Genomic DNA, 21,785 nt, shown 5'->3' on the forward strand with positions numbered 1-21,785 from the left:
CACCACTGGCTCTTGCTTTATAGCAACCTTGGGATGACGTGCCGCACGCGCGTTTCGTTTGAGTATCCTTTCTAAAACTGAAGTATAGCGGACTTGCAGTGTTGTTAGCTTTAGGTGGACAGTGAAGTGACCCAGCCATCCACGCTCAGACAGAGCTGCTCTTTCCCAGATTCTTCTCCATCATAGGTTATGCAAGATATCGAATGTAGGTCCCTGTGCTATACAGTAGGCCCCCACTGTTTATCTACTTAATATGTAATAGTGTATATCTGTTGTTCCCAAACTCCCCATTTATCCTCCCCAACACCTTTCCCACTTGATAGCCACAGGTTTGTGCTCCATGTCTTTGAGTCTATCTCTGTTCCGCAAGTAAGTTCATTTGTATCGTTGTCCTAGATTTCACACGAGTGACACCAGATGACATTCGCCGTTCTCTGTCTGATTTGCTTCACTTAGTATGATAACCTCTAGGTCCATTGTTCTACTTTCCACTCCTGGTTTCAAAGGGGTCCCTTCACAATTCCTGGCTTTGGAGATTTCTGCTGTTGATGTCTGCCTCCCTCTGTTCTGTACAAGCCTAACTGTGTTGATGAGATTATCGCAGGTGCCCCACAGGGAAAGGGAAAGGCAGAGAGCCTCTGAGGCCAAGAGAGGAGAACCTGGGAGCCTGAAAGCCAGGGTTCCTCGATGGCAGGGGCCCAGGTCCTGCTCTGTGGCAGGAGTCCAAGGAGGCAGGAAATCTCAGAGGGGATGTTCAGGGGAGATCTTGGATCCAGAGCTCTCACCCCCCAGACAGGTCAAGGAATCAGAGGAAATCTGCAACCTGAAGTGACCTTGCGGGCAGGATAATGGATGTCTCAGAGGCAAACACAAGGACTGATGATCACAGACTAAGGGATCCTGATGCTATGCTACTGCATAAGACCTTGAGGCCTGATTCAAGGTGGGGGTGCTTGGAGGCTTGATTCAAGGTGGGGGTGCTTGGAGGCCTGATTCAAGGTGGGGGTGCTTGGAGGCCTGATTCAAGGTGGGGGTGCTTGGAGGCTTCAATAATGCCTGAGGTTGAATTTTTGAGAAATGAGTTAGATTTAAGTTGATTAAAAACTGAGTGCTTTTTTTCCCCCCTAATACCCGAGGAGTTTATGGTTGTAGAATTTCACTATAGTATCTTTAAGGTCCACGCCTAATAGGTCCTAAGAATTAGCTTAGAAAAAGAGACTCCATGATTGAAGGTATATAAAAGCAAAGTGAACACAAGTCTTCACATGAGAGCATCTTTTCCTCACATCACAGACCAGAGATTCTCAAACTGTGGTCAGCCATCAGCTGGTGTCAGAATCCCCTGGCATATTTGTTAAAAAGGCAGATTTCAGGGTTCTCTCCAGAGTTAATATACCTGAATCTTTGGGAGTGGGTCCAGGTAACCTGCATTTTAATAAGTTCCCTAGGTGATCCTCTTGTCCTCTTAAATTTGAGAACCACTATCTATACAACATAGATTTGGAAGGCATGCTGGAAGACTAGGGAAGGGGCACAGAGGCACTGCTACTGGGAGAGGTGAAGGGGGTTAATTCCAATGGTACAGCCAGGAGAAGTTCCTGGGCTGCAAATTCTGAGCTCCGTTGCTGAGCTGTTATTCTAGAATGGATCAGAACCAGACTGCGTGCGTGGAACCCAACCCCCTCTGTGGCTCCTCCAGAGGAAGGGGAATCTGAGCCGATCCTCTCCTCTAGGCCAGAGTGGCTGGCCTAGGTTAAGCAAGGACCCAGGCTTGGCTGACCTAATTTATTGTTTCTGATCCTTTCCTGTTTGCTTTCTCACTTCCACTTGGAGGGGAAAATACTGTTTCAGTCCCATCAGGAGGGGAAGCAGCCAGCTGTTTCCAGGCTGAACAGCTGGCATGGGGGTGGGGCAGTGGATATCAGATAGGATATAGTTCCAGCACCCCACCCCCTACAAGCTCCCCCCAAACTCCCCCAGCCACAGTTGATGAAGTCATTACCTGGGGCAACAATGTTGACTTCCGGGAAGACAGATTGTATGGTCTGGCGGAGCAGCTGGTAACCCAAGGCCTGATCATCAGAGGGGCTGATGGGCAGGGGGTCAAAGGCATCCAACACGTGGAACTGGACCCGGTCATCAGCCACAATGTCCTTGGCTAGTTTTAGGACCTTGAGAGAGGAAACAAAGAAAGTCTGATTTCTTATTGATCTGCTATTCAAGTACTGTATGAATCTATACGGTCCTGATTTCTCTCCAGCAAGGCAGAACCTTTACAGAGGAGGCTCACTGTAGCTCTGAGACCTCAATTTCAGCCTACTGGTTGTAGGAGATAGAATGGCTGTTCTTCCTGGAAATCTATAGCATGGTAGATTTAGGTTACATGCTTGGGAGGTTTGCCTTATAGCCGTGAGGTAGGTCAGGAACTGGAAAATCAGGATATTGGGTAATTTCCCTTAGGCTGAGAACCATGGGCTAGGTGAAAATGTAGGAGACAGCACAGTGGAAATCTCAACCATCTCGAGGCAGGGGGGTAGATATGATGACCTCACTTAAGCCTGGGAGAGTCTCAGACAGGTGATGACAGATCATACACTTTCTTCCTTCTCTGGGCATCCCTGCTTCCTGTTTGTAACCATCTGCACTGGGGCCAGGAAGATGAGCTCAACAGACAAAAAGTCAGAGGTTGGGGGGCTAGTATTCAAGTTTTCTCTCTGAGCCTCCTTTCCTCAGGAAGGAACATGAGGAAGCTTCTAGAAATTTCAGTCTGAAGTAACTAAAGCTCAACTCAGCAAAAGTCCTGGTCCCAGGCAGGATGTAGACCAGACCCTGAGGATCAGATCACATGAAGCTGTGTGGGAATGGATGAGGATGCTGACAGTCTAGCCCCACAAACCCACCCAGCCACCTAGGGAAAGCTCCAGCACCAGTCTCAAGCTATCTGGGTAACACTTGGTTTAGGACAGTCTCTGCCCTAGAAAGGGGAGTGTCTGTCTCATAACCGGGGGGCATTATCTTGAGAGGACTTCTTTTAGGTCAGTGTGAGGTCTGGAAAGGAAATGAGGGTTCCTTCTTCTGACTTAAAAACCATCATTTGAGGCAAAGCAAATTCTGCGCTGTTGGGCTGAGGCAAGGGGCAACTCACTTGTCAGAGCTTATTTTCACTCCAGCACAGATGTCTCAAATACTCTGATACAAGAATTAATATATAGTCTGGATATGTTGTTGACCCTCTGGAAGGCTCCTAAAGTCATCCCCAGAAGTGTCTGCTGTGCCCTGCCCCACATTACTTAAAGATTCCTGCCTCCAGAAACTGAAGAAGGCGCACAAATCAGACCTCAATGAGCAAGTGGCTCAGCGGTGAACGGTCTGCCTGGCGATGCAGGAGACATGTGTTCGATTCCTGGGTGGGGAAGATGCCCTGGAGGAGGAAATGGCAACCCACTCCAGTACTCTCGCCTGGAGAATGCCATGGACAGAGGAGCCTGGCAGGCTGCAGTCCATGGAGTCACAAAGAGTGGGACACGACTGAGCACGCATGCCTGCAATGAGCCTACAGAGCCCAGGTTTCCCACCAGCTGCTAGGCTAGGTCTGGACTCAAAGGCCTCGTTTCTTTACGTCTAGCACCAAGAATATAAAAGATATGCAATGAATGTCGCATATATACATTTTAAAAGATGTGAAACAATAATAATAAACAAAACAGGAGTTGTCTCATTAAGGAATTTGCCCAAGGTTTACGCAGGTAGTATTGCTGGCCTGGGTATCTGACTTCACAAGGATGGTGCTTTACTTTTCCCAAAGTACCTACAGGTTGAAATGGCAACGAGTAGAGCCAGAAAGAGGGCGGTGTTCATTTAAGATGGATTTCCTAGTGGTATGAATTTTGAGCCAGAATTTGAAGGAAGGCTATGAGAATGATGGAGAAGAGGCAAGAGACAGTGTGAGCATGCACAAAAACTCAGCTCTGGGCTTTGCAGCGCCACTCACAACTGTGTGACACTCAGCGAGCTCCTTAGCCTTTGCGTCTCAGCTTGCTCATCTGTTAACAGAAGGATAATAGTAGCACCTACCTGGTTAGGTGGTTGTTACCATGACTGGATGTGTGTAATACGCTTAGGCTGGTTCCTGGCACTCAATGTAGGTTAGCTGTTATTTGCCTGTTTAGAAGGGAGGGACCACTCTGGGCAATAATCAGAGGCATAAGGATGGCACTAAGAGGAGGGATTCACCAATGGTAACGGGGACCTCAAAGGCAGAACATATTGATTCTTCATTTCTCTGAGCTCCTACAGTCCGTATTCCCACATTATGTTGTTTTCTATTTTAGGCAAAGCTGTATTTTCTTCTTGAGTGAATAAGTTCGGGGGCAAGGACAATGGGTACTTAGAGTTAGCAAGACCAGCTTCCATCCTACTGTGAGCCTGGTCATCAAAACAACCATGACAGGCTGTCACTGGCTTGTGCTTCAATATTTCCAGTGGCAGAAAGCTCAGCATCCTGTGTTTTAATCCATTTCATCTTTGAACAACTCTGAGATGAGCATCTTCTTAATAATGAACTGAGGTACGGGTTCCTGTAGCATCTAACCTACGCATACCTCTTTTATTTATTTTTAAAATACTCTGTAGAGTCCACAGGATAATGTATCAATAGCACTAGAGCCATCAGCAGGATCTCACCTCTGTTGAGAACAGAGGCCTGTGCTCGTGCCGCCTGAATGCTGTTCCCAAGTCTTTGCTCCTTTTTGGGTTTCAGTGTAAATGCCTCATGAGAGAGGATGCTGTGCATGCTTAGCCATATAGTCACGTAGGACTCTTTGCAACCCCACGGACTGTAGCCTGCCAGGCTCCTCTGTCCATGGAATTTTTGAGGCAAGAATACTGGAGTGGGTTGCCATTTTCCTCCTCCAGGGGATCTTCCCAACCCAGGAACTGAACCTGCCTCTCCTGTGACTCGGAGAAGGCAATGGCACCCCACTCCAGTACACTTGCCTGGACAATCCCATGGATGGAGGAGCCTGGTAGGCTGCAGTCCATGGGGTCACTAAGAGTCGGACATGACTGAGCGACTTCACTTGCACTTTTCACTTTCATGCATTGGAGAAGGAAATGGCAGCCCACTCCAGTGCTCTTGCCTGGAGAATCCCAGGGACGGGAGAGCCTGGTGGGGTCGCACAGAGTCGGACACAACTGAAGTGACTCAGCAGCAGCAGCTCCTGTGACTCCTGCATTGCAGGCAGATTCTTAACTGCTGAGCCACAGGGGAAGCCCCTAAGAGAGGACTGACCACAGATACGAAGCTGCTTACTGTCCCAACCCCACTTTACAACCATTTCGTGACACACTGTCCTGTGGTTTTCTTTGTGGTGCCTACTTCTTCCACTTGTTCATATATTTGATTACTTACACCCACTAGCATGTAAACATCTTTAGAATGGGAATCTTGGCCTGTTCACCATTTTCCCAAGTGCTTGGGAGAATGTCTAGCCCATAGTAGCCACTGAATGAACACTTAGTGAATGAATAAATGAAGGAAGACAGGAATTTTCTGTAAAACACTCTCGATAGGTGGACATCCAGCTTCTGAGCAGCTCACTATCATGCGAGGTGCCATACTCCCAAACTCAGCTTTAAGTGGGGGCTCCCAGAAACATTTCCCAGTGGCCTTATCTCTCCCCCTCAAGGGCCACACAGGACAAGCCTTCCTTCCCACGTGGCAGTCTGTTAGGTTTCTGAAGGCTCTTGTTCCTCACAGATGGGGCCACAAAGTTCATTCAGATCCTTCCTGTAAAAACTTATGGGTGAGACCAGGTAAAGATGGATGAAGAGGGCTCAGGGAGTCATTCAGAATCAGGGCATGAGGAAGAGGTGTGACCAGGACAAAGAGGTACTGTGTACTCCTGGGGTGATGGGGGCTTTCCATTCCCCAAGGAGGCAGGGGAGCAGGGTGGGCCTAGGGAGCCCAGAGATCTCATCAGATCAGCGGGGAAGGAAGGCCACTGCGGCAGGGGATTGGAGAGGAGGGCAGCATGCCAGAACCTGGGGAGATGAAAGCCCCAGCTGGTGGAAAACAGCCCTTGGAAAGGGCATGGAGTTGGAATGAGGCTGGAAAAAAACTGGTGGAAAGAAGCTCAGTGAGGGGAATTCAGTGATTTCCTGGCCCCATGAGCCCCCAGGGAGAGGACAAAGGCTGGCACTGGATGAAAAGCAGCAGAGCCCAGGGCTTACACTGTTCCAGTTCCCTGCCAATGCTGGGTGACTCTGGGCAGGCTGCCCCCAGCCCCTGCAATGCGGGCATGCCCCCCAGCCTGTGCGAGGACACACAGCATCCTCCATGGGGAAGGCCCCAGGGAGAAAGGACCACAGAAATCGAAGCGTGGAGGACCCTTAATGACCCGCCAGGAAGATCATCAGGAAACACCACCTGCCCCTTACCTTGCTTAATCCTGGAATATAATACTCATCTCATAGTTGTCAGGTGGGTTTTATTGATCATTTTCAAAAGGATCAGATTTACCTTCTGAATTCTTTTTAGCTCAACCTGACATTTAAATAAGCTGGTCTTTCCTAGAGATGTCAAACGTTCTGTGTATTTCTTCTCACCCTTTAGCTTTCAGCTCAGATATCACGTAAGGAAGTCTTGCCTGACCTGTGGACAGATTCTCATTCCTTCTTAAATTCTTCAATAGCAGCAGCCCCCTTTCCTCATAGCACTCATGGTTTGCAATTACACATTCATTTTTCTAACCTTTAAATTGACATTCATAGCAGAACATCCCAAGTCTGTCTGCAACCTCTTCTCTCCAAGGGGTTACACACCCTTCCCATGGGACTTTATTGGCTCTATGGGTTTCAATTAATAATACTCCAGACTCTGTCTCTATTATCTCTTTGGATCTAAGGTATTTATAACTGTCTATTAATATATTAGAAGCCTCTCAAATTTCTAAACCATTATATTTCTCTGAGAACTTGCTTTCCTCTTGAATTCCCAATCTTGGTTACAGGCACCAGTACCTGACCAGCTAACATCACACACTGCATCCTGACGAGCCCACCTCTCACTCCTCGGCGGGCACCTACTCTACCCCATGACCGGCTAACATCACACACTGCGTCCTGACAAGCCCACCTCTCACTCCTCGGCAGGCACCTACTCTACCCCATGACCAGCTAACATCACACACTGCGTCCTGATGAGCCCTCCTCTCACTCGTCTGCAGGCACCTACTCTACCCCATGACCAGCTAACATCACACACTGCATCCTGATGAGCCCGCCTCTCATACCTCTGTGGGCACCTACTCTACCCCATGATCATAGCCTCAGTTAAGACCTCCATACCCACTGCCTGAGATGTTGCAACAATTTAATTGTTTCTTCTTACATCAAGGCTTCCTCAGGATCGCCACTAGCAGTGTTTCTCTAAAACAGAATCTATCACAGGCCTGTTTGAAGACCCCTGACATTTGTCCACAGATTAGAGCCCAAACTCGTTGGCATGGCACACAAAGCCTTGACCCCCAAACTATCAATACAACTCCATTTTCATCTTCCATCACTTTCCCCCAAATTATCCTACTCTTTAGATTTCATTTTCCCTGTGCCCTGAATGTCCTACTTCTAGCCAACTCCTATTTGTCCTTTAAGTCCTTTTCTAGTGGTTGGAAAAGACTTTCTTGGTTCTTAGAGGCAGCATCAGCCCCCTTTTTTGGCTCAGGTTCTGTGGTAATTTGCTCATCCCTAATTGTTATAATCCTAGCATAGTGTGAGGCTGAAAGCACAGACTCTGGAACTAGTCCTGGATGTCTAATACTGGGTATGTTACTTACCTGCTGTGTAGATCTGTGCCTCATTTTCCCTGTTCAATGAGGATAATACATTCCCCACTTCACAGAACGGCTGCAGGGGTGAACTGTATATCTATAGGATATGTATACCTGAGCACAGTGCCAAGAGCACAGCAAGCCCACTGTCCGTGTTGCTGCTATTATCATTTCCTATTTATCATTAATTATCATCATTCATCTCCCACTCCTAGACTCCACGTTCCCTAAAGCCAGAGACCTCCTATCCCAGCCAAGCACCCGGCACATGGGAAGCCTTTGAAAAATCATTGACCAAATGAGCCTCTGGGCCAGCTCCGCCCAGTCCTGATGGACACACTTCAGCGGGGCTGACCCAGTCTTCGGGAACACGTGGTGCGTACCTCCTGAACAGTCTGTGCAGGGTGAATTCGGAAGTTGATGATGGCCTCGGCCACAGGGGGGATGACGTTCTCCTGGAGAAAGAACCACAAACCTTGGCTTGAGCTGACCTCTAGTCCCCCACACCTGGCCCCTGCCCAGGAAAAGCCACCTGCCACCAGCAGAGGGAGCGGAAGCTGATTTGACCGAAAAACTCAAGGCTTAATATTCTTAGCCAGCCACTGTCTTCCCTGGGCCCTTGACATGTGGTTATGCTCAATGCTAGAGGTCTGTCTCTGCTTCAGGCCAGACCTTCATGTTTCTTGGTCATGGAGGGGTCACAGAGAGCTGCTCAGAGCAAGACTGCTTTCTCTGGGACCATCAGGACGCCTCTATTTTGGCCTGTACAGTACTGCTGGCGGTCTTCTGTGGCACTCTTTCCCAGGGTGTAGGCAGTTCTGCAGTGGGCAGTGTGAGTTCTTACTCAGGAGGGGCACCCAAGAGCCTCTGAGGCCCCATTAAGGCCCTGAGGGGGATGATCATTATAACTGATGGTGGTAGTGATTTTCCATATCCTACTGTGAAATTTGTTCTCTGTCTGACGAGGAAAAAACTCAGGACTAATTAGAAAAGAGGGTTAAGCTATGGAGGGAATTTCTCCTCAGAGCCCACGAGAGAGGAGATTCCCCAATTGTGTATCTTTCTTTGAACTGCTATGGTGCAAAAAAGCACCAGGCTAGGGCCAGGAGAACTGGGCTGATACAAACCGGCTGTGTGATTTTCGGATATGACAACCTTTTTGTGTCTCGATCTCTCAGCTGGCTCCTCCTCTGTCAGGAGGACCAAATGGAAAAACAGATGTGAAAGAATTCTGGACAGATAAAAACACCATTCAAATGCAAGGACATAGTACACAGTACTATTATTTTGGTGAATTCTCTAGGCAGCTGGTGAAAACAGCTCAGGTCTGGCTGACATGCCAAACATACCGGCCAGTCACAGCAGAAATCAATTCTGAGGCACCATTCACTTATTCTCAACCTGGGCTGCACATTAGCAGAGCTCCGCAAGGCTGCGCTGGGTGAATGATCCTCCCTGAAGTTGCGCTGGTGGCACTGGTAGAAACTGGAATGGTCTAACTCCTTTCAAGATTTCAGAAAAGCCTCAGCCCCGGTGAGCTAGTGTGGCTAGTTCAAACAGAAAAGCTCCTTAGCGGCTGGTCCAACTGAAAGTAGACCAATTTGCTGAAAAATAGTTCTCAGAAAAAAACTTTATCAAAGTATTGGTTTACGTGAGACTTATTTCTATAAAAGTAAACCTTAGGGGGTCCCTGGTGGTCCAGTGGTAAGGAGTCTGCACTCTCACTGCCAAGGTCCAGGGTTCAATCCCTGCTCAGGGAACTAGGCTTCCACAAGCCAAAAAAGTAAATCTCATATAGAATTTATATTTTTGAAAGCAACCCAAAATTTACCTTATTTTGGAGAATGACAATGTATGTATTTGAAGGCTGTATACATCACAAATGTTATAGATTTTTAAAATAGTAGGTGAATTTCTCTAATTCAACTCAGGGAAAAGATATTAATTATTCATTAAATTTGTGAGGTGAATAAAGCTTTCAAACCATGAGGAAGAATAATAAAAAGGTGGTAAAGAGGTTGGGAATCTTTAGCCTACATGACCAAAATGCTGAATAATAATGATGATGAATATATTACATGTTAAATGAGTATGAAGTGAAGTGAAGTGAAGTTGCTCAGTCGTGTCCGACCCTTTGCGACACCATGGACTGTAGCATACCAGGCTCCTCAATCCATGGAATTTTCCAGGCAAGAGTACTGGAGTGGGTTGCCATTTCCTTCTCCAGGGGATCTTCCCGACCCAGGGATTGAACCTGGGTCTCCTGCATTGCAGGCAGACGCTTTATCATCTGAGCCAGCAGGGAAGCCCTGTTAAATGAGTATAGGTCACAAAAATTAACTCCCAAATAATGTCTCTTCACATCAGTGTAATGGTTATATTTTTGAATGGGTACAGTCCCAAAGAACCGGAGGGAGGCCTCTGAAACACACATATAGGAAACTTGGCCAGCAACTTCATGGAGTTTGCAGATGTCAGTTAGAACCCTTGCTCCTGAGGTTTACCCATCTGATGACAGAGGGCAGTTCAGCACTGAGCCTTCCTACTATCCAAACTGTAGCCAGAGAAGGAAGAAGCCAAGAAGATAAAGCCAAGGGATGGTGGGGTGTGTGGGGGGAGTCAGGTGGTGTTACCTTGATCCCGGCATTGAACATGGTGAGCGCTGTGGTGGTCCTGACCATCGGATTGGTCACGTAATTCCTCTCCATCAACCTAAGGCAAAAAGACTAAGGTCAGACACTGTCCACTGGAAAGAGAGGGTTGTAGGATACTCCCTTTCCTGAACCTTGGAGATCTTTAAGACTAGGAGGGATGTCCTGTGTACCAGTTAGATGTAGTGTCTGGTGGCTGAGGGATGGTTAGTTAGGCCTGGTTAAGCCAAAGAGAGGAGATGGGGAAGTGGGTAGGTTTGGGGTAGGGATGTGAAGAATGGAAAGATAAAACTTTACCTGCTTACAAGGGGCCGAAATAGCCACAGGTTGTTCAAGACTATATTGGTAGGGAAGGGAAACTGAAAGGGAAAGCAACAGGTCAGAGGGTTTCAGAGGGGTCAGCATAACAGGCTCACTGTTCTGGGACCTGGGCCTGTCCTTGTATTAGACCCGCCTCGAGGGCCCGGGGCAGTAGCCTCAAGGGTGAGTAGGAGCCACCTCCCTCAGAGTGGCTGGTGTTGGGGCTCAGGTTCTCAGCCTGAGCACCGAAAGCCCCAGTGAACAAGCTGTGTTTTGGCTCAGCCAGCAGCTGGAAATAGGGGAGAATGGGCAGAACACTGGTCATCAGTAGGGCCCCTTTATTACTCTGATGGCAGCTTCTCCGCCACCCTTTCTTCCCCTTCCACAGCTGACCAGAGTCTGTGAGACTCCTCACACCTCATTTGCCAGTTGCTCCAGTGCCATCCTCAGCGGCCCACTTCCAAACATGTTCGGCATTGGTGTTTGCTCCAGTCTGGAAGAGAAATGGAGCTCTCTAGACTCACCCAACTCAGCAGTCCAGGGAGAAGATGGGAGACAGGACATTTCCACAGGCCTGGCCAGGAGTTCTCCTGCTTGCCTCCCCGTTACCTCCACCATTCCACATCTCCAAGCACAAATGGGGCTACTTCTACTGCACTCACAGGAGCTGTCCCCGGATACCAAGTCCGAGAGAGGGCACCCCAGTCTCATCGCACCTGCCACACTGTAGGAAAGCTGTCAGCCTCTCCCACCAGCTGCTGAGTTCCTGGAGGAAAGGGACTGTCCGTTTCTTCCACCACCACGTGCCCATTACTGGACACAGTCTCAAACATGGTAGATAGTTAAATATTTAGCTGAAAGAATATAGCTTTTCTTCCTACTCTGCAAGAAAACCAGCCAAAGGTAAGCTCTGCTGTAACAAACCCTGCTGTCCTCATCCACAGACACAGCCTCTGCTTATCTTGAAGTCATCTTGCTGGGGCAAGGGGAGAATTTAGACAGTTCTTTTCCAGCTTGTGATCTATAATTTCAGGCCTGGACTTTGGACTCTTCCAGCTACGTAACCTAGCTTTTGTCTGCTGGCCCTTGCTTGCCGTATGGATAGGTCCTTTTCTGACCTATAACCCCTGCCAGGGTACTGCTAGCTCTCTCCTCCCTATAACCTCCATCATGGCTTCTCAGCCCATTAGGACAGGAAGCTTAGCCTCCTCAACTCAAAGTGAGGAAGTGCCAGGTCTTCTGGCCGGAGTCTGGCGGGGGTAGCAAGGCCAGGAATTGCTTACCGGCTGACTGCGGCTGCGAGAATGCCTATGCTTGTTTCCTTTGGAGGAGCTGAAGAGTGGCCTGGAGTCATGTTGACTTGCAGCATGAGGTTAATCGCACCCTTCTCGGAAACTGAAACCCTGTAAGAGAGGACCAGAGAAGGCCCTCCTGACTTCCTCCCACCCTGAATGACCCCCACACCCATCTGTTCAGGGGTCTGGTAAGCCAAGAGGTCTGTTTCATGCTGCTTAAAGATTTTTACTTTAGAAGAGATAGGGAAAGGAGAGCTCAGACTTGGTCAAAGCTCGGGGTGATGAAAGCAAGTGTGTGCCTGTGTATATGGCTCAGTCGTGTCCGATGCTTTGTGACCACATCGACTGTAGCTCACTAGGCTCCTCCGTCTATGGGATTTTCCAAGCAAGAATCCTGGAGCAGGCTGATTAAAGCAAGAGGAGTAGGCTTATCGATAATCAGACTGAGGTCAGCTCCCATGTGAGAATCTCTGCTGAGGTGGGGCTGGGGTGCTATACTCACATGGCAAAGGGCTTCTTGAGGTTGGGAAGGAAACCATCCAAGATGAAGCTCCCTTCATCCACCACGAAGGCTAGCTGGACACCCCTTGCCTGTAGCAGGGCTGAGATCTTCTGAGCCCCATTTATCCCTGATACCTGCAGATATTAAACCCAGAGCCACAGTTCTCCTCAGTCAGATCTCCAGAGATAGCTCACAGAGACCCATTCAGCACAGCTGGGTGCTCCAGAGCCTCCCCATGCAGGCTCCTTCATGAGGGACAGGGCCCTCAACGATCCTGCCTCAAAGAATCTGGAATCTCAGAGCTGGAAGGGCCTAACCCCCTCATTTCCCAAACTAAGAAACCAGGGCCCAGAGTGTGAAGTGATTTGCCCAGGGTCAAAGTAAGTGGCATCATTAGAAATAAAACACCTTCATTGATCTGCCTGTTATCTCTCTTCCCGTTACACTGGCATTTCTCAAGGTGTAGTTGATGGACTATGTGCCTGCTGCGGATGTTACCAGGGAGTTTGTTAAACATTCAGATCTGTGCATAGCACTGAGTGAAAGAAGCCAATCTGAAAAGGCTACATTCTGTATAGTTCCAACTATATAACATTCTAGACAAGACAAAATTATGGAGATGGTCAAAAGATCAGCGGTTGCCAGGGTTTGGGGAAGGAGAGAGGGATGAATGGGCAGAACACAGAGCTTTCTTAAGGCAGTGAAAATACTCTGTGTGACACCATAATGACACACCATTATAATGTACAACACCAAAAGTGAGCCCTAATGTAAATAGCTTTGGGTGACTACGATGTGTCCGGGTAGGCTCATCAGTTGTCACAAATGGATGACTCTGGTGGGGGACGTTGATATTGGGTAAGGCTGTGCACGTGTGTGGGTTGGAGAAGAAGCGAAATTTCTGTATCTTCTAATTTTTGCCATGAACCTAAAACTGCTCTTAAAAAGAAATTAAAAAAACCCTGGACCCGTGGCACAGAGCCCAGGCATCTGCATTTCGGTCAAAGTCCTTAGATATTTCCGGCGCCATATGCACAGCGTGTGTGTGCTCAGTTGTGTCCGGCTCTTTGCAACTCCCTGGACTGTGGCCCACCAGGCTCCTCTGCCCATGGAGTTTTCCAGCCAAGAAGACATATTCACAGAGAAGCTGGCAAACTGTGCAGCCAGGGAGCAAACCGGACCACAGTGAAGCATACTCCCTCCCCCAGGAGGGGACCCAGAGATAGGCTTAGGATGAAGGCATTCTACCTCCTCATCATGGCCCAGAGCAATGAAGAAAGATCTTCGGGGGATGTAGTTTCTGATCAGCAGAAGCTCCAAGGCCTGCAGGATTGCCTGGGGGACAGAAGGACAATGGGAGAAGAGAAAGGCTTATTATTTAAGTGGTGGTACCAAGGCATCAGAGATATTCAGCAACTAGCAACAGGGCTAGGATGTGATGGATTCCTTTTAGAGAGAACACATTAAAATGGCCCCAGGGGATGGAATGGAGGGAAACAGTGGGTGTATGCATGGTCAGTCATTCAGTTGTGTCTGGCTCTTGTGACCCCACAGACTGTAGCTTGCCAGGCTCCTCTGTCAGGGGGATTTTCCCAGCAAGAATTCTGAAGTGGGTTGCCATTTCCTCTTTCAGGGGATCTTCCCCACCCAGGGATTGAACCCACAACTCCTGCATCTCCTGCACTGATGGCTGGATTCTTTATCACTGAGCCACCTGGGAATCCCTGTAGGGAAACAGAGCTCACATAAAACCATCCCCACCTGGAGAAAAGCATAAATTTATCAATGTCAGATCTGAAAGGGTACCTGGGATCATCTACTCTGATCTGTATTTCACAGTTGAGAAATCAGGACCCAGAGAAGTGACCAACTGATGACTGGAACTCAGATCTCCTGGCACCAAGGTTTTCTCTACCAGAACCTCCCACCTCCCAGGGGTTAGCAGAGCACTCCCACCCTGGATTGATCTTTAGGACTCTAAGGCAGAGGGAACATAGCATTTCAGACCATAAGAGAGTTCTTGTTGTCCAGTGTGCCTCGACCATAGATGAAGCCATCACGCTCCAACCCAGAGAAGGGGGGCACATCCCAGCCTTTGTCCGGGGCAGGCACCACGTCAATGTGAGCGAGGAGCATGTAGGGCTGCATGCTGGGGTCTGAGCCTTTGATAGTGAACAGGTGGCTGTAATTTCCTACGACCTCATGCCGGATAAAGCTGGTATGGAACACAGTAGGAAAGACTAGAAGCAAAGAGATGCAAAGCAGTGAGAAAAAGCAGATTCAACAGTTGCCTTTGCTTTTCCTACTCACTGATTCTCCCTGCCTTTTTCCTCCCCTTTAAAACAGGCAGCCTCCTTTAGGAAGCCCTCTGGGACAAAGCTAGTCTGATTCCTGATTCGCCCAGACAATCTCTGAAATATCTCTTCCTCATATTATAATGTGCTATCACTGTGTAATAACATGCATATCCAGACATGCATCATTTATGACAGATAAGAGCTCAAGATCTGGACTGACCTGACCTCTAATGTTGTCACAAATACAAGTTATAGAGTGATGCAGACTAGGATTACATTAAATTTTAAATATAATAGGCCCCAGTATCCAAATTATTTGGAACCAAACATGGCCCTTATCTATGTATATTAAAAAATCAGAGATATTTTTCCCTTGCAAAATACACCTAATGTTTGTGCTATATGGAGATAAAAGATGATCCTGTCGAGCACATGGCCATACTTCCGTGTTCAAGTGTTCTCAGGGTCAACTATGCTAGTTACAGATAGGTAATAACACAGGTGGCTTTAGATATATGGGAGAAAGAACTTTGATCTCCCTTTGTGCTGTGTTGGAAGAATCCATACATGCCTCTGTGGATAACTGAAAACAAACAAGTAGGCAAACAAACAAAAAACTGAAGAAGAATATATTATTTTTCTTGTCAGCCTGCTTATCTAATCTACTATTACTGAACATTTCTTTCCCAGTTTTATTTCCTATTTAGTGAAGACTTTCAGCCTGGCCACTGGGGATTGATCCCAGATTCCCACCCCACCCCCACTGCCCGTCCCAGAGTGTTAGAGAAGGGACTACTTGCTGCACTGTGCCAGCCTCTCCCACTCCTGATGACTTGAGAGGGGGCTGTTTTTTTATTTGATTTGGTAAAGTGGTCTCACTACTCTGCATGAGCTTTTTCTGTGGGGAGAGGGAGCTCCAAGTCTCCTTTTTCCCCTTGACCCATCCTTCTTTAGCTCTCGGGCAGTGGAGTGAGAAGAGAGCAATCATGCGATAAAGTTTGTGACTGCCTAGCAGCTCAGTGTTAGTAATGAATCTGAAGCAGGGCCTGGGTAGGTGGAGTGTGCCTGTGTGTGGGCTGTAGGTGTGTGTATGGAGGTAGGGAGGGGAGGAGACCGTGGTGCAGTTCTGGAAACTTGCAAATGAAGAAGGAATTCCCAGTCCTATATTTTTATGTTATTGACTGACATTAAAGGGCAAAATTGACAGCCAACCCAATGGCTATATGCCTTAGTTCTTCAAAGGGTAAATCTAGTCTCTGTCTGCTCTAACTCCTGAACTCTCCGTTCTATCCCTCCCCCTTGTATACAAACATGTCCAAAGAGACCCAGGCACATTAGGTTGCCCTTTGGTCAATCACAAGATAAACTCCTTTATCACCTTGTAAAAGCACTGTGTCTCCAGTGCTACCTCTCCTAACCCTTTCCCACGGTTTGTGGCTGACCTTTACGGATATATTCTCCAAACTCAGCCAGGGCTGTTGTGTTGAGCTCCTTGGGGCTGAAAGACACTGTTGGAATCTGGATGGCACCTGTTGGAGTCAGAGATGGAAGATGATAACAACCACTGATTTTTCCACAGCCCTGTGTACATAAAAAGTTCTCTTGCACTCATTATCTTATTGTTGAGGGCAAAACAATCATTCCAGGTAGGCGTTGTTGTTTTCCCTAATTCAAAGGTGAGGAAACAAGCTTAGAAGCATTAGGTGAGCTGCTTGAGATTGTCCAGAAACAAGCAGTAGAACTGGGATTTAAACTCAAGTCCTTTGTTTAGGCTAATATGGTTCTTAAAGGAAGATAAAGTCCAAAACGGGATGGGGTGGCGGAGGTCAGACAGGAGTAAATTCTGTACCCTGATCCTAAGTGAGAAGCTGCTATAAATTGCTGCTAAGGCCTCACTCTGCCTCTGAAACCACCAACCCTTTGATGAATCCAATGAGCCCACTGTCCTGGGTCCCTTTGCGAACAAAGCTTTGTATCTTTTTGTGTACAGTGAGTGTGTGAAAGTTCCTCAGTTGTGTCTGACTCTCTGTGATCCCATGGACTATAGAGTCCATGGAATTCTCCAGTCCAGAATATTGGAGTGGGTAGTCTTTCCCTTCTCCAGGGGATCTTCCCAACCCAGGGATGGAACCCAGGTCTCCCGCATTGCAGGCAGATTCTTAACCATCTGAGCCACAGGGGAAGTACTCTTTGTGTACAGAGAGTAGGCTTATTCCTCATAGACTGGTTAATCCAGAGTGTCACTGATCTTAGCCCAGGTCAGCTTTGGGGCACATGATGCCTGGGAAGGGGGCAATTTAGAAGCTCCCAGACAAGCTCCTTTGTCATAAACAATCTAATCCATTCTACCCAGAAGTCCAGTTCTTGAGTTGCCACTAGGTTCATTCCTTGGTGAAGGTTTTATATTCTTAAAGAGTTCCACTGTCAAATGCAAACAGTAGGGGGTGGGGGTGGTGTCATGAGATAATTTGATTAGAAGGCTATCCAAAAAATAGTGGGAACAAAAGCACCCAGAGCAGCCTGATGTCAAGGGAGGCCTCTGACTTCTGTACTCAGTTTTGCGAAGAATCAGCCCTGCATCATAGCCTACAAAAAGGTGGGGATGCCAGGGTTCAAAAAGATTAAATGAACTGCCTATGTGAGATTGAGAGGCAGACTCAAAGATCTGAATTCAGATGTTTTGCCCTCAGCCCCCAGTGCGAGAGACCTGAGTTCGATCCCTGGGTGGGGAAGATCCCCTGGAGGACATGGCAACTCCACTCCAGTATTCCTGACTGGAGAATCCCCTTGACGGAGGAGCCTGGTGGGCTATATATATATTCCATGGGGTCACAGAGAGTAGGACACGACTGAGTGACTTCAATATTCCATATATTTGGGGTTCTAAGTCATGGTGCTATGAGGTCTGTATTTTAGTTTCTTATCTAGCTTTTGCTTTCTTGTGTGCAAAGAGACTCTGGTGAATGGCTGCCCAATGCCTTTCAGAGAACTCTTTACACCAGGATGCTTTGGGAAAGCCCTGCTCTGCCTCCCAGGCCTATCACTCCAGCACAAACACAGTTTATATTTAACAACAAGGGCTAGCTTTTGGATTTGCCTGCAGATTTATTTAGGACTTCCCTGGTGGCTCAGACGGTAAAGCGTCTGTCTACAATGTGAGAGACCTGGGTTTGATCCCTGGGTTGGGAAGATTCTCTGGAGAAGGAAATGGCAACCCACTCTGGTACTCTTGCCTTGAAAATCCCATGGACGGAGGAGCTTGGTGCAGGCTACTATCCATGGGGTCGCAAAGAGTCAGGCACGACTGAGCGACCTCACTTTTTTTTTTATTTAGGCAGTTTCTTTTAATCCATTACTTAATGGAAGGGAAAAGACTGAAGATAAGCCCAACAGTGAGGAAGGATCTCATTGTTTTCATTGTTGTTTATTCCCTAAGTCATATCCTGACTCTTTTGCCACCCCATGGACTGACGCCTGCAGCCTATCAGGCTCCTCTGTCCATGCGATTTCCCAGGCAAGAATACTGGAGTGGGTTGTTATTTTCTTCTCCAAGGGATCTTCCCGACCTAGGGATTGAACCCGTGTCTTTCGGATCCTTTCACTATTGAGCCCCCAACTCTTTTCTCCTGGATAATGCAGACTGAGATGGTAAGTACGTTTTTAGCTTGGTTTGAGGTCTAGGGGAAAGATGTCCTTTAATTGGTAGAGGAAATTAGGAACATCTCACACCTCAGCAACAGCCCCATACTTCTTTATGGAGCCATCTAGAACCCGCAGGATCCTACAGGCAATAGAGGCTGTCACCCACTGCTTACTCCAAGATGTAGGGTCCTGGGGAAGATGGTTCAGCCAACATAAACTTCAGTTTCCTCATCTGTACATAAGATTCAGATCGTTTAGTCTTAAGAAACTTAACAAGTGAAGACTGCCAAAGGTTAAAGACTATAATGCTCCAGGCAAGCGGAGGTTGGCGCGGGGGTGGGATGGGGTGGATGACAGCCTGGTAAACCTGGGCGAAGTTGAAGCTTCCAGGGTAGGCAAGGAACGCCCTGGCGTCCCCAGAAGGCAGGTCTAGGAGCAGAGTGTGGTCTCCAGGGCCCGGAAATGGGGCTGGGGCTCGGTGGTGGGGTGTTGGGGAGCTCAAGCTCGAGGGGCGGACCTCTGCGGCGGGGGAAGGGAGTCACGGGTTGGCCAGAGGAGACGGGGACCTTTATCTGAGAATAAGCGGTAAAGGGGACCAGGGTTCACCTTTCAGCGCTTCCTTCATGGCGATGCGCTGCTCTTGGCTGAACTGAGAAGGGATTCGCGGCTCCCTTTGACTCTCCGTGCCCCGCAGGCCCTTCGATCTGGAGACGGCGGCGATACCTAGGAGCAGCGCAGACAGCGAGGCCAGCAGGCAGACGGACAGCCGAGCCATGCTCCTCTCACGTCCTCGCTGCCAGTCGGCGGCTGGAGTTTGGACCTAAACGCACAGACCGAGTTCTTCCCCCTGTCACGGCTCCAATTCCCGCAACTGCCTTAGCCCCGCCCCATTCCCAGAGCTGGCCAATCGCCGCTCTCCTGGAGACGCGGGCCCACCAGTCCATGGACGGCCTCGCCCCAGGCCCACAAGGCCTTTCGGGGGTTGTGGCCGCCGGCTGGGTAGCGGGTGGCCGTGGAGCTGAGGTGTAGTGGGGCACCAGGCTAGTTAACCAGCAGGTCTTGCGTGCGTCTGATCCTCTGCTTTGAGATGCTAGTCAATCCCTTTCTTCGTGACAACAAGTCAGATAAAAGGGGGAAGAGGCAAGCAAATGAACCAAGCTTATCACCTTGATCTTGTCGCTTCCTCTGAAGCTTAGGGTTTGACCATTCTCCTAGGTTCCTTGAGGGAGCTCTCCAACCCTCGGCTCGGTTTCGTTTGAATCAGGACAATATTGTTCTGTCCATGGACATTGTTCTAAAGTATTTTGGATCAGAGGAATTGCTTCTGTTTAGGAATTCGCTGGAAGTGTTTTTGATATCAATGTTAAATTGCATTTTTGCAATTCTAGGCAAATGTAATAAGACGGAAGGATTTTTAGAAAGATTATGTGTTATTAGACTTCCCTGGTGGCTCAGGCGGTAAAGCGTCTAGCCTACAATGTGGGAGACCCAGGTTCTGTCCCTGGGTCAGGAAGATCCTCCAACCTACTCCAGGACTCTTGCCTGGAAAATCCCATGAAGGGAGGAGCCCGAGCGACTAAACTTTCATTTTCACATATTGCTAACTTCAGTGTGTCCAAGAAACTGAAATGTGATAGCTTTTAGAGTAGAGGGTCATTCTGGAAAAAAAAAAAAAAACCTCATAAAATACAGACACTTAAAATTAGATTTCCTGGAACCAAAAAAACTTTTCCTTTCAAATCCCTTGATGCAATTTAATATGGTACCACTGTCACATTTTACAATTCTCTAAAAAAAACTCATAAGTGCTCTGTGGTCAGTAACTAGTCATGACCAAACTTGCAAATTAACACTCTTGATGTTTGCAAAAGCTCAGAAAGGAAGTGCTTTGCTCCAACTCTTTCACGTATCCTACTTGAAAAAGCAAAATTAAAAAACCCCTGCAATCATGTACTTGTTTTTCAATAGAATTTCGAAACAATATTATGAAAACTTCACATATGTAGAAAGATGTAAAGAATAATAAGACAGACATACCTGTATTCACTACGCAGCTTAACCCCTAGAATATTAAAGATGGAATTTACCTGGGATCCAGCTTAGCCCCCTCCGGCCGCCCGCCTGGCTCTGGGGGAGGGAGCAGTCTCCTTCAGCTGCTTCTTCTGCCACTTCTGGCTGTGGGTGGACTGCAGGGCCCCTGGGTTTCTGAATGGCTGTCCAAGGGGTTGGGGTGCCCTTTGACGGTGTGGAAGCTCACGCCCCAAGGGGCAAATCTTGGCTAATGGGAAGAGGGAGACTAGATGGAAAGTCGTCAAGTTCCCTCCTTCCTCTTTCCTCAGCTGTCCCGGGGGTGTGGTCACATCTGCTGCGGGGCCAACTGGGTGACTCCTGGTGAACCAGGGCCCACTCTCCACCCACACTCACTACCCTCTGGGATTGTGTCTCTCCTGTGAAATATTTGCCCCTGGCTCTGATTTCAGGGAACCAACCATGCATGACAGAACAAGATGCCCAGATCTTACAGGCTTAAACAACTTCGTGTCTCCTGATCTGTGGGTCAGTCATTTGGGCTGGGCTCAGCTGGGGGCAGTTCTGCCAGTCTGGCCTGAGATCACACTGTGACCATGGTCAGCTGGCAGCAGGCTTGAGGCTGGATGGTCTAACATGGCCACACTCAAGTTTGGCAGTAGGGCCGGGCCCTGGCTGGTGGGCTGGGGAGACTCAGCTGCTCTAGGAGGAGCCTCTTCACCCCTTCCCTATCTTGCCTGCTGCTGGGAGTGGGCTCAAGGGGAACCATAGTCCTCCTGTATCCCTGCTGGGATGGGGCCAGGGAACGCATTCTGCCTCCTGCCCTGAACTTGCCCTTTGTACTATGGGCAGCTAATGACGCTGGCCCTCTGTCCACACCCCTGGTAGGGTGTGTGGTCCTGTTTGTAGGGTCCCCCGCCCCTCCATTCTTAAGGTTCAAGCACACCAAGACCCAAGTCTGTGCTACTCTGAAGATGATGACAAAACCCGTGAGGAAGTTCCAGCTTCTTCTGAACACCACTGCCCAGATCAGCACAGACCCCAGATGTGTGGCTTTCTGGCTAGCTTGGCCCACTGCTCCCAGCTCTGTACTCTCTCCCTCCAGGTTCCCCCAGCCTCCCCAGCTCTAGCTCTCTGTGCTCTGTAAAGTGGACCTTCACCATGTACTATACTCATACCACATACTTGTGTTGCCATTTCTCACCAAAAAGAACTAGAAGCATCACTACAAACAAAGCTTG

The 21,785-nt window shown here is 48.4% G+C and overlaps 1 protein-coding gene across 5 annotated transcripts in view; it reads right to left on the reverse strand.

Moving 5' to 3' along the window:
* The window catches only part of PM20D1 (peptidase M20 domain containing 1), a 55,315-nt gene extending 34,347 nt beyond the window's left edge, over positions 1–20,968 (reverse strand). For 3 of the 5 annotated variants that reach the window (XR_011247620.1, XM_069545240.1, XM_069545239.1), the window contains exons 1-11: positions 19,123–19,838; positions 16,317–16,403; positions 14,585–14,817; positions 13,826–13,912; positions 12,578–12,711; positions 12,064–12,183; positions 11,198–11,273; positions 10,778–10,839; positions 10,463–10,541; positions 8,213–8,284; positions 2,003–2,171 (exon numbers count right to left, since the gene is read on the reverse strand). Coding sequence is in view for 4 of the 5 variants with exons in the window: in XM_069545240.1 (XP_069401341.1) it covers positions 2,003–2,171; positions 8,213–8,284; positions 10,463–10,541; positions 10,778–10,839; positions 11,198–11,273; positions 12,064–12,183; positions 12,578–12,711; positions 13,826–13,912; positions 14,585–14,817; positions 16,317–16,403; positions 19,123–19,291 (1,288 nt within the window). In the remaining variant the exon portion in view is untranslated. Of the gene's footprint in view, positions 1–2,002; positions 2,172–8,212; positions 8,285–10,462; positions 10,542–10,777; positions 10,840–11,197; positions 11,274–12,063; positions 12,184–12,577; positions 12,712–13,825; positions 13,913–14,584; positions 14,818–16,316; positions 16,404–19,122; positions 19,839–20,603 lie in introns of those variants that run through there. The other 2 variants (XM_069545241.1, XM_069545238.1) reach the window with 2 other exon arrangements.
* Positions 20,969–21,785: the final 817 nt, after the last annotated feature.

The sequence above is a fragment of the Ovis canadensis genome, chromosome 12 (assembly GCF_042477335.2).
Source record: "Ovis canadensis isolate MfBH-ARS-UI-01 breed Bighorn chromosome 12, ARS-UI_OviCan_v2, whole genome shotgun sequence".
In the NCBI taxonomy this organism is placed as follows: domain Eukaryota; kingdom Metazoa; phylum Chordata; class Mammalia; order Artiodactyla; family Bovidae; genus Ovis; species Ovis canadensis.